This window comes from Musa acuminata, chromosome BXJ2-2, assembly GCF_036884655.1.
Source record: "Musa acuminata AAA Group cultivar baxijiao chromosome BXJ2-2, Cavendish_Baxijiao_AAA, whole genome shotgun sequence".
NCBI lineage: Eukaryota > Viridiplantae > Streptophyta > Magnoliopsida > Zingiberales > Musaceae > Musa > Musa acuminata.
Genome location: NC_088339.1, coordinates 21,841,754 through 21,854,225, shown reverse-complemented (window position 1 = coordinate 21,854,225; position 12,472 = coordinate 21,841,754). Strand labels below are relative to the sequence as shown.

General features: G+C 39.7%; 2 protein-coding genes across 2 annotated transcripts; one reads left to right on the top strand and one right to left on the bottom strand.

Annotated features, from left to right (window-relative positions):
• The first annotated feature begins 938 nt into the window (after positions 1–938).
• Positions 939–4,612, top strand: LOC135605348 (3-phosphoshikimate 1-carboxyvinyltransferase 2). The gene is made up of 8 exons (XM_065095334.1): positions 939–1,323; positions 1,645–1,889; positions 1,981–2,134; positions 3,101–3,315; positions 3,404–3,521; positions 3,621–3,831; positions 3,962–4,023; positions 4,109–4,612. Exons 1-8 carry the CDS (start codon positions 991–993, stop codon positions 4,325–4,327), a joined length of 1,557 nt encoding a protein of 518 aa, XP_064951406.1. The 5' UTR covers positions 939–990; the 3' UTR covers positions 4,328–4,612.
• A 67-nt stretch (positions 4,613–4,679) lies between these two features.
• LOC103970754 (uncharacterized) lies at positions 4,680–11,754 on the bottom strand. Its single transcript, XM_009384670.3, has 9 exons — positions 11,208–11,754; positions 8,808–9,052; positions 8,158–8,242; positions 7,482–7,667; positions 7,239–7,409; positions 6,950–7,165; positions 5,651–5,822; positions 5,400–5,571; positions 4,680–5,288 (listed from the first exon to the last, which is right to left on the bottom strand). Exons 1-9 carry the CDS (start codon positions 11,604–11,606, stop codon positions 5,195–5,197), a joined length of 1,740 nt encoding a protein of 579 aa, XP_009382945.2. The 5' UTR covers positions 11,607–11,754; the 3' UTR covers positions 4,680–5,194.
• Positions 11,755–12,472: the final 718 nt, after the last annotated feature.

Genomic DNA, 12,472 nt, shown 5'->3' with positions numbered 1-12,472 from the left:
ATGTGTGACACCATTTTATGCACCGATGGGTAATTCTCAATCCATCCTCACGTGTGACGGCGTGCCATATGATTCGTGTGGTCATACTTCAGCTGGCTAATTTGTCATATAGCGGCCATATTTAACATGTGCATGCATGCATGCATGCTGGCCACAACTAACCCGCCCCATTCGCTGCCCATGAGAAATTATTGGCAAAGGATGTGATATCAGTAGATTCAAGCCATCTGGCACTGATGTTGGTGGATCAATTAGAGACTGTTAATTCACAACCCAGCCATGATCATGGAAATTTCCTGTGACGATATATTTATAAAGTGATGAGTTTTGAAGTGCAAATGGCAATTCCAAGCCCCATCCAATTTGTAAGAGATGATATATATATATATATATATATATATATATATATATATATATATATATATATATATATATATATATATATATATATATATATGTGAAAAATGTAAGAGAATTCAAGGTTCCTTCCCACCACCAAACTGAGTTGGGTTAGGTGAGTCGGCAGCATGCAGACTTGCTGCGCCTTCCTCGCGATCGCTGGTCGCTCGTCACCACTCGATTCACCAACCAACCACATCCCACGCGGACCCCACAGAGAATAACGAATAGTCTCCTGCCACGCCAGTTGGGGTCGGGGTCAGATGAATTCGGGCGGAGCAGCGCACCGCTTCTGAAGGGGTTGGTGGCGGTGCTCTCGTAGTATCGGAGAGGGGGGCGGGGTTGGTGGGAGTTGGGTGGTGCATGAGAACCCGACTTAAGATACGCACCTTGACGTGGCTCGCATCTAGAGGCTAATACTCTGACGTGCACCCACGGCGTCCTTCGTACCTTAAGTCGTAACTTTCATTGCTACGTGACGCAGCCTCGTTGAAGGGTTGCTGGTTTTGCTACTTTAAATCCCATCCCAATTCCCCTCGTTCTTCCAGAGCAACCGGAGCGCACGGAGAGAGAGAGAGAGAGAGAAGAGAGATGGCGCAGGCGATCATGTCAAAGGGATTGGAGGCGAATCCTGCGCTGACGCCTGCTCATATCGGCGGAGCTCGGAGGCCGACGCCTGTTCCTTACTCCCTTCCTTTTGGATCAGTGGCCAGGCCCGGGCCTTTCGGTGGCTTGAGAGCGCGAGGCTGCGGGAGGCGCGCATCGCCTCTTAGGGTCTCGGCCTCTGTCGCCGTGGCTGCCGAGAAACCATCGGCGGCGCCGGAGATCGTGTTGCAGCCCATTAAGGAGATCTCCGGTACGGTTAAGCTCCCCGGATCCAAGTCCTTGTCGAATCGGATCCTCCTCCTTGCTGCCCTTTCCGAGGTGAGGTGCTTCGTCGAAAGATTGAAACTTTTGCGGGTTTGGCGTGGTGGGATGCGCCTCTTTGGTGAATTTGCGGGGAAAAATGATTTTTGAGTGCTCTCTTTGATGAAAGCTTTCGCGGTTGGAATGATTACTTGATTCTCTGATGGATCCAGATAATTAGCTTAATTTCCACGATGAACAAAAAATACCATGCATATATAGATCTAAATGGATATGAAAGAGTTCAAATTTTATTTGGTGGATATCGAGGTTAAATCCATCGAATCTCCCTCTTCTTTCCTTTTCCTTATTTTATGATCCACCATAAACCTTTTTCAGGGTACCACCGTGGTGGACAACTTGTTGAACAGTGATGATGTTCGCTATATGCTTGCTGCTTTGAGAACCCTTGGCCTTTCGGTGGAAGATGATGTTGCAACTAAGAGAGCAACAGTTGTAGGATGCGGTGGCCAATTCCCGGTGGGTAAAGATTCTAAACAAGAAGTTGAGCTCTTCTTGGGAAATGCAGGGACTGCAATGCGGCCATTGACAGCAGCTGTCACAGCCGCTGGTGGAAATGCAAGGTCTACTATTATTTATTGTCTGAATTAGGTGTCTTCATCTCGGTACATTTAATTATACTGTATTTTGAACTTTTTTCGTTTGATGTTTCAGCTACGTACTTGATGGGGTCCCAAGAATGAGGGAAAGACCTATAGGAGATTTGGTTGCTGGTCTGAAACAGCTTGGTGCAGATGTTGATTGTTTCATGGGCACCAATTGCCCTCCTGTTCGTGTAAATGCAATGGGTGGTCTTCCAGGGGGAAAGGTTAGTCTCTCTTTACTACCTTTTATCCTGTTACTAGTTTGGGATTCTAATATGTATCACCTTTTCTTTTGTCTTCTTCCTCAATTACATAAGCATCATAACCTTTGGCCGAGTAGAATAATTGCTTGTTCAGGAGCCAGTGCGTAGTTAATTTTGCTTTGTAAGAAAATGACAAAGGATGTTACATCTTGCTAATACTCTTTTTTTTTTTTTGTCTAAATGGAGTAAACATACTTCAAGTACTTGGTGCTAATAGCACACTCAAGAAATCGTGGAGTGTATCAGTCATTGTATATCTTTTTTTCTTTATACCAAAATCTGGTTAATCCACCTGAAATGGTGAAGAATTATTTGCTTTTGACTTACTAGTTCTACACTAAGAGCTTGTGCTTCCTCATGAAAATAGAAGCAGAGAAAAGGTTGGAGGTAAGAGCTTATTCTTTGTCCAAGCAATCTGTAAAATTAAGCAAAGTCTGAACATGTGTAACAGGGAAAAGCATAGGTGTTATAAGAGGAATGTTCACTATGATAACACAGTCAATGAGGATCTATACAGGCCAACTTTATTATTATTGTGCTTTATTATGGTTACCTCTGCTAGTTAACAAGGTTATATTTGGGTGGAATGGGGAAGATCTTAATGATCAATTATTTTTTATGTCTAATCAATATAGCTTGCATAGTTTTATTAGTATCAATTCGATTGTATGGGCCACTGTGACTTGAAATCATTTGGTGCAATGCAAGGATGCATACATCTCTTATGACAATCTATTTGAGGACCAAGAATGAGTCTACCGAATCTTTCTCTGTGCAATAATATTGGTTTGGATCTTTTTCTTTTGCTTTGGGACACACAACTTAGCCTATATGTTTCTGGATTATGTTTATATACTTTGGATTCACATTTTTACTTTGCTGATATTGACTTTTCTTTTCTTTTTGTTTATGCATCACTTTGTTCAGGTGAAACTTTCTGGATCCATTAGCAGCCAGTACTTGACTGCTTTGCTCATGGCAGCTCCCTTGGCTCTTGGGGATGTGGAGATCGAGATCATTGATAAGCTTATCTCCATTCCATATGTAGAAATGACTTTGAAATTGATGGAACGTTTTGGAGTTAAGGTTGAGCATTCTGATAATTGGGATAGATTCTATATCAAGGGTGCTCAAAAATACAAGTAAGTTTTCGATTGCAATATTGATGATGGTAATACTACTTGCTAAATTTATAAAGATTGCATTATTTGGTATACTTCTGTTACATAGGTCTCCTGGAAATGCATATGTCGAAGGTGACGCATCAAGTGCTAGTTATTTCTTAGCAGGCGCTGCAGTCACTGGTGGCACTGTCACTGTGGAAGGTTGTGGTACAAGCAGTCTACAGGTGATTCTTGCTCCGCAAAATTTCATGATCTTGAAGCACGTAGCTTTTGTTTTATTTATTTATTTATTTGCCCAGCTTTTCCTTTTACCCTAAATGCAGGGAGATGTGAAATTTGCTGAAGTTCTTGAGAAAATGGGAGCAAAAGTTTCATGGACTGAAAATAGTGTGACTGTTACTGGTCCACCACGGGATCCTTCCAAGAAGGGACATTTGCGTGGAATTGATGTCAATATGAATAAGATGCCTGATGTTGCCATGACCCTTGCTGTTGTCGCACTATTTGCTGATGGCCCTACAGCCATAAGAGATGGTTAGTTTCTGTTTTTGCTGTATATTCTCTTTCGACAGGAAGAACTAAATGTAGTAGTCTATGCGGTGGTGTCTGGCAGAATATACTGCTGTATATTCTCTTTCAATTCACCCCTATTTTCTGGTTTCAGTGGCTTCATGGAGAGTTAAGGAGACTGAAAGGATGGTAGCCATTTGTACAGAACTTAGAAAGGTTGGTAAAGTTTGATCTTTTGTGTAACTCAGTCATCTTGTTTCATTTCCTGACAATTCTTCTTGCTCTGTATGTGATGAACTAGCTCGGAGCAACGGTGGAGGAAGGCCCCGACTTTTGTATCATTACGCCCCCAGAAAAGTTGAATATAACAGTGATTGACACTTACGATGATCACAGGATGGCAATGGCATTCTCGATAGCTGCTTGTGCCGATGTTCCTGTCACAATCAAAGACCCAGGTTGCACTAGGAAGACATTCCCCGACTATTTCGATGTTTTACAGAGGTTTACAAAGCATTGAAATGGGACCTCCCAAAAAGAGTAGAGTGAAGTTCCAATCCCCGGGTCTGCAGAGAAGCCTCTCTAAATTTCTCACTATTTTGTGATGGACGATTCTTTGTTTTGCTGCTCAATAATGTGACTTGCACTGCCTATGCAGGTTGTTAAGACACCTTTGTATCTGAATTGAGTATTTTTGGGTAGAGGACGCGTTGGTATATGTCATTTTATTTGGAAACATCCAACCAAATACGTGTAATATGCTGTAGACTGAATCAGGTCGTGAATTCTTATGCCCCTTATTACACTATTGCTTGTTTGCTTGATTGCAACTCCAACTACATGTCCAATCCACCGACCAAAATTAAGAGTACTTCTGGAGGAAGTTGGAAATATTTTCCATTATCATAGAAGAAATTGACGACAGAAATCAGTTGAAACATACAACGTCTGGGCTTTAGCAAGGCTCTCTCATTCACCACTTTTACAGACTATGAATTCTTTTTGCTTCCATTCTAATGAGGCTACTGATTACTCTTTTGAAACAATTTTGCCTGCATCATCGAAATATAGTTTTCATTTACCATTTTGGCGGACAATAAACACAAAAAAGTTCTGAAATATCGATCATCCGCTTAAGAACAGCTATCACCATGCAGCAGTTTGCTCTCAACCGCCAGAAGCATGAGTTGAACCAGGCAAAAAGGTCCACTGGTACATGATCAGCACATTCTTCTTGGCCCGAGTGCCAGCCACAAATGGGTACAAAGCTTCTGCTGAATAAACAGATAGGCCAGTTGATCATGTCATTCATAATGCGAGAGTTTAGGAGCTTCTCGTGCTAACTTTCCAGCCTATCTCAAGACCAAACAAAAAATTGACTCTCTAGTCACTCTTGCTGCTCATATATTTGCATGTAAGCCTCGGATAGAGCAACCATTTGAGGAAGAGTTTCGTTGACATGGAGGTCCTGCATCTCAAACCTGAAGGAACACAATGGTCGGCGTGCACACAGGCAACAATACCAAAAGGAACACAGTGGTCAGCATGCATACAGACAACAGTGAAACACTTAACTTCAATAACAAACGTACCAGAGTTCTTCCGATTTACGCTGCACAAAAACTCTGTAACATCCTTCTCCTGGCTTGCCATCATGAACTATATTTGCAATAAGATCGTATTTTGACCTTAACTTCTTCTTGACCTTTGGTGGTGGTAATGGAATATAATCCTTCAATTCAAGATTCTTCACAGGAAAGTTCACTGAAAGAGGAGAGTATCAACAAACAAATAATGACTAAAAACATAGAACATCTCATATACAAAAAGAGACATAGTATACCAAGAGTAGGGTTCTTTTCTATGAAGAAGTTGTTTTTTGTAAATCGACGCATGTGAAGAATAAGATACTTTGGCAGTCTGGTGACACGATATCTCATCCTTGCTATGCAAGGCCGCACAACCTCTGTTACAGTCTCACCATCAAACTTCTTCAATATGTTGAAGAGGGGAACCTACACAAAGCAATAGCAGAATAGGTTTCCTCCATTCATCCTGTATCAGGAAAGTAACTAGGAAACTAACAAAAAGATACGGTCTAAACTTGCTGATCCGGAAAGGAAAAAACTAAGCTTTATGAACAGAACAGACATTCGAGCCAGGATAATCATGCAACAATTCAAATTTCCTTGCTTTCGTCAACAAAATAAATGACTTTTTTCTGAGACCAAAAAGACCCACTCTACCAAATACCCTTTAGGAATAACAGCTATTAGCTTATTATAATTTACTCCAATTAGGCCCCTAGAAACTGAACCAAAATAAAGAGAAGAGCCTATCCAAGACAATCCAAAAGAAAAGGAACTCCGATAACATCTACTCCAACCATCACAATTAAACAAACAATCTTCTGTTTGTACCTAAGTAAACTCATCACCAAATTTGACATGCCATCAGTTAATTCCACTAACAATTACATTTCAGAAGATTTCAGAAGCAAATTCAAAATGAATTACTCAATAAACTAAATCAACAATTTCAAAACTTATGGCCAAGAACTATCAGAATAAAAGTGCCAACTGTGTTACACAAAAGAGGGAAATAATTGTGCTTTGTTCAGAAATTACTAGCAACAGAACTGCAAAACCTATTATGCACTAGCATTAGAATATCATACTAACATCTTCCCATTGAATTTCTGCATGTTATGGGTGCTGCAAACCTAATGATTATGTGATATGATTTGCTCATCTCTATATTGGACCTTCTCAGACATAACTAATGTGGCAGTCAAACCCCTTAGCTTTTCTAATATATAAACAGTTTTGCTGAACATTGGTATAGTCGAAAGAACATATAGCACTCTGAGAAGATTCAACTAATATTAGAGTCAATCAGGACAGCATATCTTTTAGAAGATATTCCTATGATAACCCGCTAAAAGTATTTCCTTTTTCGCTCAAAAGAAAAGAACAGGATACTATAAAAGAATCTAAAATATCACTTCAACATTCAAAAGAATGAATGAGATTCTGTAAGGTTCAGAAGAATTGCATTCGATTAGCAGTAAGTGGCAATCAGACCATGAATGTCTTTATATAAGACTCAAGACAAATACAAGCAGAGGCATTTAAATAAATACCTGAGGTATAATGTTTTTCTCCATTGCATCCTTAAAAAGGGGAGGTGGTGGCAAGTCAAGACCAAGCATTAGAAATGGCACTTTAGATGTTTCCCTCACAACACTGTCATTTGATGACCCACGCTCTGCAACAATTACCTTGTTCTCCTCATCATCAGTATCATTCTTCTCGATAAGATGTTTCTTCTGGATCTCTTTCACAACCTCCAATTCACCCTGCATTCCAGAATAATCAGCATTGCAGATAGCAAAGGAAAAACACAAACAAATGATTTATGTGAGGAAAAACCTGAAAGCAGTCATAAATTATGCTTCGATCCTTTTTCTTTGAATGTCTAAGTTGTGCATGCAATGTGTTTAACAGCCAGGATATAAATTCAACAGGATCTGACTGAACACCAATTTGGAACCGCTTGTTACTAGCTTTCATAACAGCCTGTAGAAACTCATGGGGGCTGACCTGAAATGGAATAATCAATGAGGAGCATTGCCAACAATGAAAATAGCAACATACGGAAAAAGATGAATCGACCTGTCCCTTAAAGTTCCTTGCATGCCAAATTTTTCGTGTAAGTTCTCCAAACCGATGAACAAGTGGAGATTTACTGTGCTGATAATTTTCAGGGATCAGGAAAAAGTTCCTCAGAGGAGTCACTCTCATTAAAGACTGAATTGTGACATTTACAAAATCAGTCTCCTTAATATTGTTGAGACCCACCTAAAAACAAGGAAAAAACTGATCAATACATGAAATCGATGATCATAGCTGATGTACTAATTCTGAAGAAAGTGCCAATAGCAAAATATAGTTGTAACAGCATAAGAACTTATATCATGGCACTTGCTTTCAGGGATATAAGCCTTAAACAAGGAACATACAGCTTTTGTTGCATTTTGTACTATATGCAGCAAACAATTAGATAACTAAGCAGATTGTCTTGTAGAGCTACCAAAGGATTCCATCTAAACAAAGTGTTAACGATGAATACATAGTGATGATCATTAAAGATTCTAGAACCCAAGCAACTTTGCATCCCTTATGCAGACATACATACTAGAAAAATGCATACCAACAAACCCTCTTTTTAACTGCATTCATTCAATTCAATTACAGACAGAACTACAAGCTGTCGTCTCTTTCCAAAACCTAACCATATTAATGATACAGCATGGTCTTAAAATGCTGTATGTATGCAGGTGGAACTTACCATTCCAGGTAGATAGTTGGACCCATCCAGTGCTCTCGACCATTGCCTGTTTTCATCAAGGTGCAGAACTTGTTCTCTTGAAAACCTGAATGAAAAAACCGTACAAAGTTGGCCTGAGTACAAGAAAATTTCCATAACATCTGATATAGAAAAAAGACAAAAAATTGACACAATAATAAAACTCAAATTAATCCCAAAATCATCCATGAGATCATCTAAGGCTTCTGTCATGGCAATATTGCTCCTCATTGATCCACTTTCTCTGGAAAAATTGGGGGGTGGTGTACTAGTAGCAAGAGCCAGATACAATATGTTTTCATTTTTGAGTTGGTATATAGGTTCAATCAAAAGGTAGAGCGAACTGTTACACTAATGTCTTTATATGAGTAGGTCTTGGAATCCAATTAAACAGCAATTTAGTTGACTGTAACATGAATCAAGTCAGAGTCAATACCAATACAGGGAAAATGTTATAACCATTGCTGACAGCCCTTTGGATCCTAGAAAAGGGTATCAAAATATTCAAGTTTCTTAAAACAAGAGGGGGCAGGTTTCAAAATTCTACTGGATCAAAGCATAAATCCCTGCTGAATCCATACTATAACATCTAGAAGCAAAGAAGCAAGAGTTGTATGTAACAGTACACATACCTAGGATTTAGAACATGCCGAATATCATCTAATGATGGATCATCTATCTCATATCCATCAGGAAGGCAATAAACTTTCTCCGTTTGAAGATTAATATATACATGGTGACCTGCTTCAAGGCTATGTGTATGTGCATGAGAATTCAGACCTCTTCCTTGGTAGTACTTTCCACAAACCAAGCACGCATAAACATTTAAGTTTGAGAGAGAGATGGAACAGAACTTCTCAAAATCAAAATCCAAGACCTGCATTACGTATATAACAAAAATTAAAATGATCAGATACAAAGCAACCTACGTGCTACTAGATGATCAAAATATGATTATTAAATCACAATTCACATCACAAATAAAAATGTGAAATTTGTAATGTGGAGTATATTTATCCAAGTCAAATGTCAACAAACAAAGAACACTTATCAATGTAATTGGACATGACAAACCATATGAAGCACTGCAGAACATCAAAACTTCAATTTCTTTGTCACCGCGGGCAAGCGCCCAGTTCAAACGAAGCAACCAAACCAGATTTTTAAGTCTGGTTCGGTTCAACAATGGCTAGTTGGTTCAATTGAACCAACTAGCCACTTTCTTACCCACAAAAGCCACCCCCCATTGAACCAACTAGCCACTTTCTTACCCACAAAAGCCACCCCCCGCTCCCCCATTCGACCTCGAGCCATCAGCCCTAGTGCAACTTCTGCCTCCGTCGCCAATGCTTTCTGCAGCCTCCGCCGCAGACACAGCGGACCGAGGATTCCTCTATCGTCAATGGACAGGTCCAACGGCCTAGCCTTTGTCCACAGCTTCCTTCTGCCGTCGTTGCTTCCATGTGCAACTCCTTCCACTGTCGAGGGAGAAGACCGCAACTTCCTCCACCACCGCAACTTTCGCTGTTGCTGCTGTCGTCTGCAGCTTCCGCGGTTGCCACTGCTGCCGTCCACAGCTTCCTCCACCACCGCCACTGTCGTCCTCCGAAAGTTCCACTATTGGTGACTTTTTCACCCCTCCTCTTAATAGTTCTTTTCTCCCCCTCTAACTACTGTTAACAGTAGTTTAATATCATATTTTTATTTATATAATCATATTTATCATTTATATTATATTTTTTTTTATATTTTAATATTTCAAAGCGCCTTGGGCATTTTGCGACCTTAGTGCCTAGCGCTTTTTAAATCATTACTAACTACTTTCTAGACCCATTTTATTTTGTATTCTCAAGTGGAGAGATTTGGAGAGAAAGAGAGAGAATTCCAACTGATCCTTTCTCTTCTTTCCTATTGTTTCAAACACAGGACAAGAAATTGGTCTAATATTCTCTCCTTGTATTCTGTCATTGCCTTAACATCTTTTCCCTTCTCTTATGTCCCCTTCTTTTCCTTTTTCTTCTCTCCTGAAGTTATAATCAAAAGAGATGAATAGCATCCAAAATATAAACATGTCATTGGGATCGACTGATGGCTTTAGTAATTCTTAATCCATATTTATGATTTGTGATCTAAAATGTATCAAAATTAGAAAAAACAAATGATCCATAATATAAGCCCAAATACTCATTTTTAGTCATTTACACTCTCATAATCTAGTCACATATAGTTCTGGTAATTTTAGGTCTGAATTAGCATTATATACAGAATTATCATTACAAACAACTACGATAACAAGCATGTTGCATCACCCAATTACCATTTACTATCATATCGAACCTTATGTTAGTTAAAGATGCACTCTGCAAAAAACTTTCACATAGATCAAAATCTCCCACTCCCTAATTTGTATGCCATGAAAGTCAGCATACACTAGTCAGAATAATCATCGAGAACTTTCAGACGAGTTAGTTATGTGAAGCTTGCATAAAATATTTAGCTCGTATGCCACTTCTAACAAGCTATAGAAACGAAGCAAACAAATAAGTTTGCTTTCAGATATGTAGCACGTTTTGGTTCATTGTGTACCCAAATATATCAGATCTTCAGAGTAAGATTTCAGGGAGTGGTTAGATCGTAACAAGTTCTCAAAATTGCTTATCAAAATGTTAAGAAAAAGAAAGATGACAAACAAAAAGCATCTTGTTCGAAGCCCTAGTAGACAGGTTCCACTTTGTTTCAGTTGAACTTCAGAATCAAAACCATCTGAAACCCGAAAATGAGAAACTAAAGTCTAGGACAGGAACATATATCCAAATGAAACTTAATAACGCCCTATCGCAAAACCAAGCTGCTTTTCAAACACAATGACTCTTCGTCTTGGCCTTCATTTCGGTCACTCTCAAGTAAAGTTTCATAATTTCGAGTGTAAGTATCGATATTTCCTTATCCCTATAAACAAGACTCGAGAATCCATTTCCTCCATCTAACTGAAGATTTTTCTCATGTGCGAATTGATAAGGAGGAGAGATAACCTGACGGTTCACGGTATCAAGATATGGGCAGTCCCTCCGGCGCTCCACCTGTCGCTGCTGCCTTACCGGAGCTGGAGGGCGAGAAGCATCCTTCTGATGCAACGCCTCCATCACTTCCTCATCCCCAGCCATCACTCTAACTTGACCACCGCCATTTTCAATAGTTTCCCCACGACCGTTCTCTTGTCCCATCCACTGATCTCTACGGCCCGCCCCTTCCTCCTCCTCGTCATCGTCGTCCTTGTAGACAGCGAGGCCGGGGAGAGCAGCAGCGTCGGTCCCTTCCTCGCCTCCGCCCTCTTCGTCCTCTTCCCCATCAGATATCCGCTGCCTTTTGATCGCCTCCGCCTCCAAGTCATCGTCTTCCTCCGGGGGTCTCCGCTTCCCTGGCGGATCCATGGGCGTCGAATCGATCTCCAAACCCTAACGTCGGTACCGGACCGAGACGATTCGGGAAAGCTCGAGAACTAAGATCGAACCGACGTGACGGGAGGAAGAAGAGTTAGTAAAGAAACGGGCACGGGTCGGATCCGGATTTTGATCCAATTCGGGCGGATTTGGGTCACATTTGGTTGCCCCCTATAAGAGCAGTATTACAATATGGAAACTAATTTTGTTGAGATTTATTATATCCAAATAATGAAAAAGTAAAGTAAATGATTACAAGCCATATTGCTATGAATGTTCAAACCTTCTTAATAGCTAAGATGAGGTTTGCGAGAGAGACGCGTGTGGATTAGAAAACTTAGTTCTTCATGGCCCCTCACTTTTATCTCCTGTCTTTAAATTAATGGCGATCTATAGGATTGCTTAAGACTCGTAGCCCAAACACTTCCATGAGGCTTTGGGCTTCTAAAGGAGTTGGAAGAAGCATACGGACGGTAGAGGATCGGATTTCCTATTTTACTTTTTTTTTCTTTTTTTTTATTCAGGTCTATCATACATACACAAACTATGTTTCGATAGTCTCTGATTGAGGAACAAAAATAGACATTTGAGTCTGATTCGAATTCAAAATTGGTGGACAAATAGGTAGATTCAAGTTCGGGTTATGGACTATGAATTTAGTGGGTTTATGATTGGAATGAGACGATATTTATGGATATATTTTTTGGGATCATTATATTGTTAAACGATGATAGTATTAAATTAATATTTTACTACATATTTACCCAATCTAATTAAATTTATATTTCTATGATCATTTTTTAAATTATTTTATGTATTTAATAATATATATATATATATATATATATATATATATA

Bases quoted from the DNA above. Each gene is read 5' to 3' on its own strand.
- LOC135605348 (XM_065095334.1), top strand. From the start codon at position 991: ATGGCGCAGGCGATCATGTCAAAGGGATTGGAGGCGAATCCTGCGCTG. The intron at 2,135-3,100 runs GTTAGTCTCTCT...CACTTTGTTCAG, and splicing joins GTGGTCTTCCAGGGGGAAAG to GTGAAACTTTCTGGATCCAT. The intron at 3,522-3,620 runs GTGATTCTTGCT...CCCTAAATGCAG, and splicing joins GTGGTACAAGCAGTCTACAG to GGAGATGTGAAATTTGCTGA.
- LOC103970754 (XM_009384670.3), bottom strand. From the start codon at position 11,606: ATGGATCCGCCAGGGAAGCGGAGACCCCCGGAGGAAGACGATGACTTG. The intron at 5,572-5,650 runs GTATACTATGTC...CTCCTCTTTCAG, and splicing joins AGAAAAGAACCCTACTCTTG to TGAACTTTCCTGTGAAGAAT. The intron at 5,289-5,399 runs GTACGTTTGTTA...GTGTTCCTTCAG, and splicing joins CGTAAATCGGAAGAACTCTG to GTTTGAGATGCAGGACCTCC.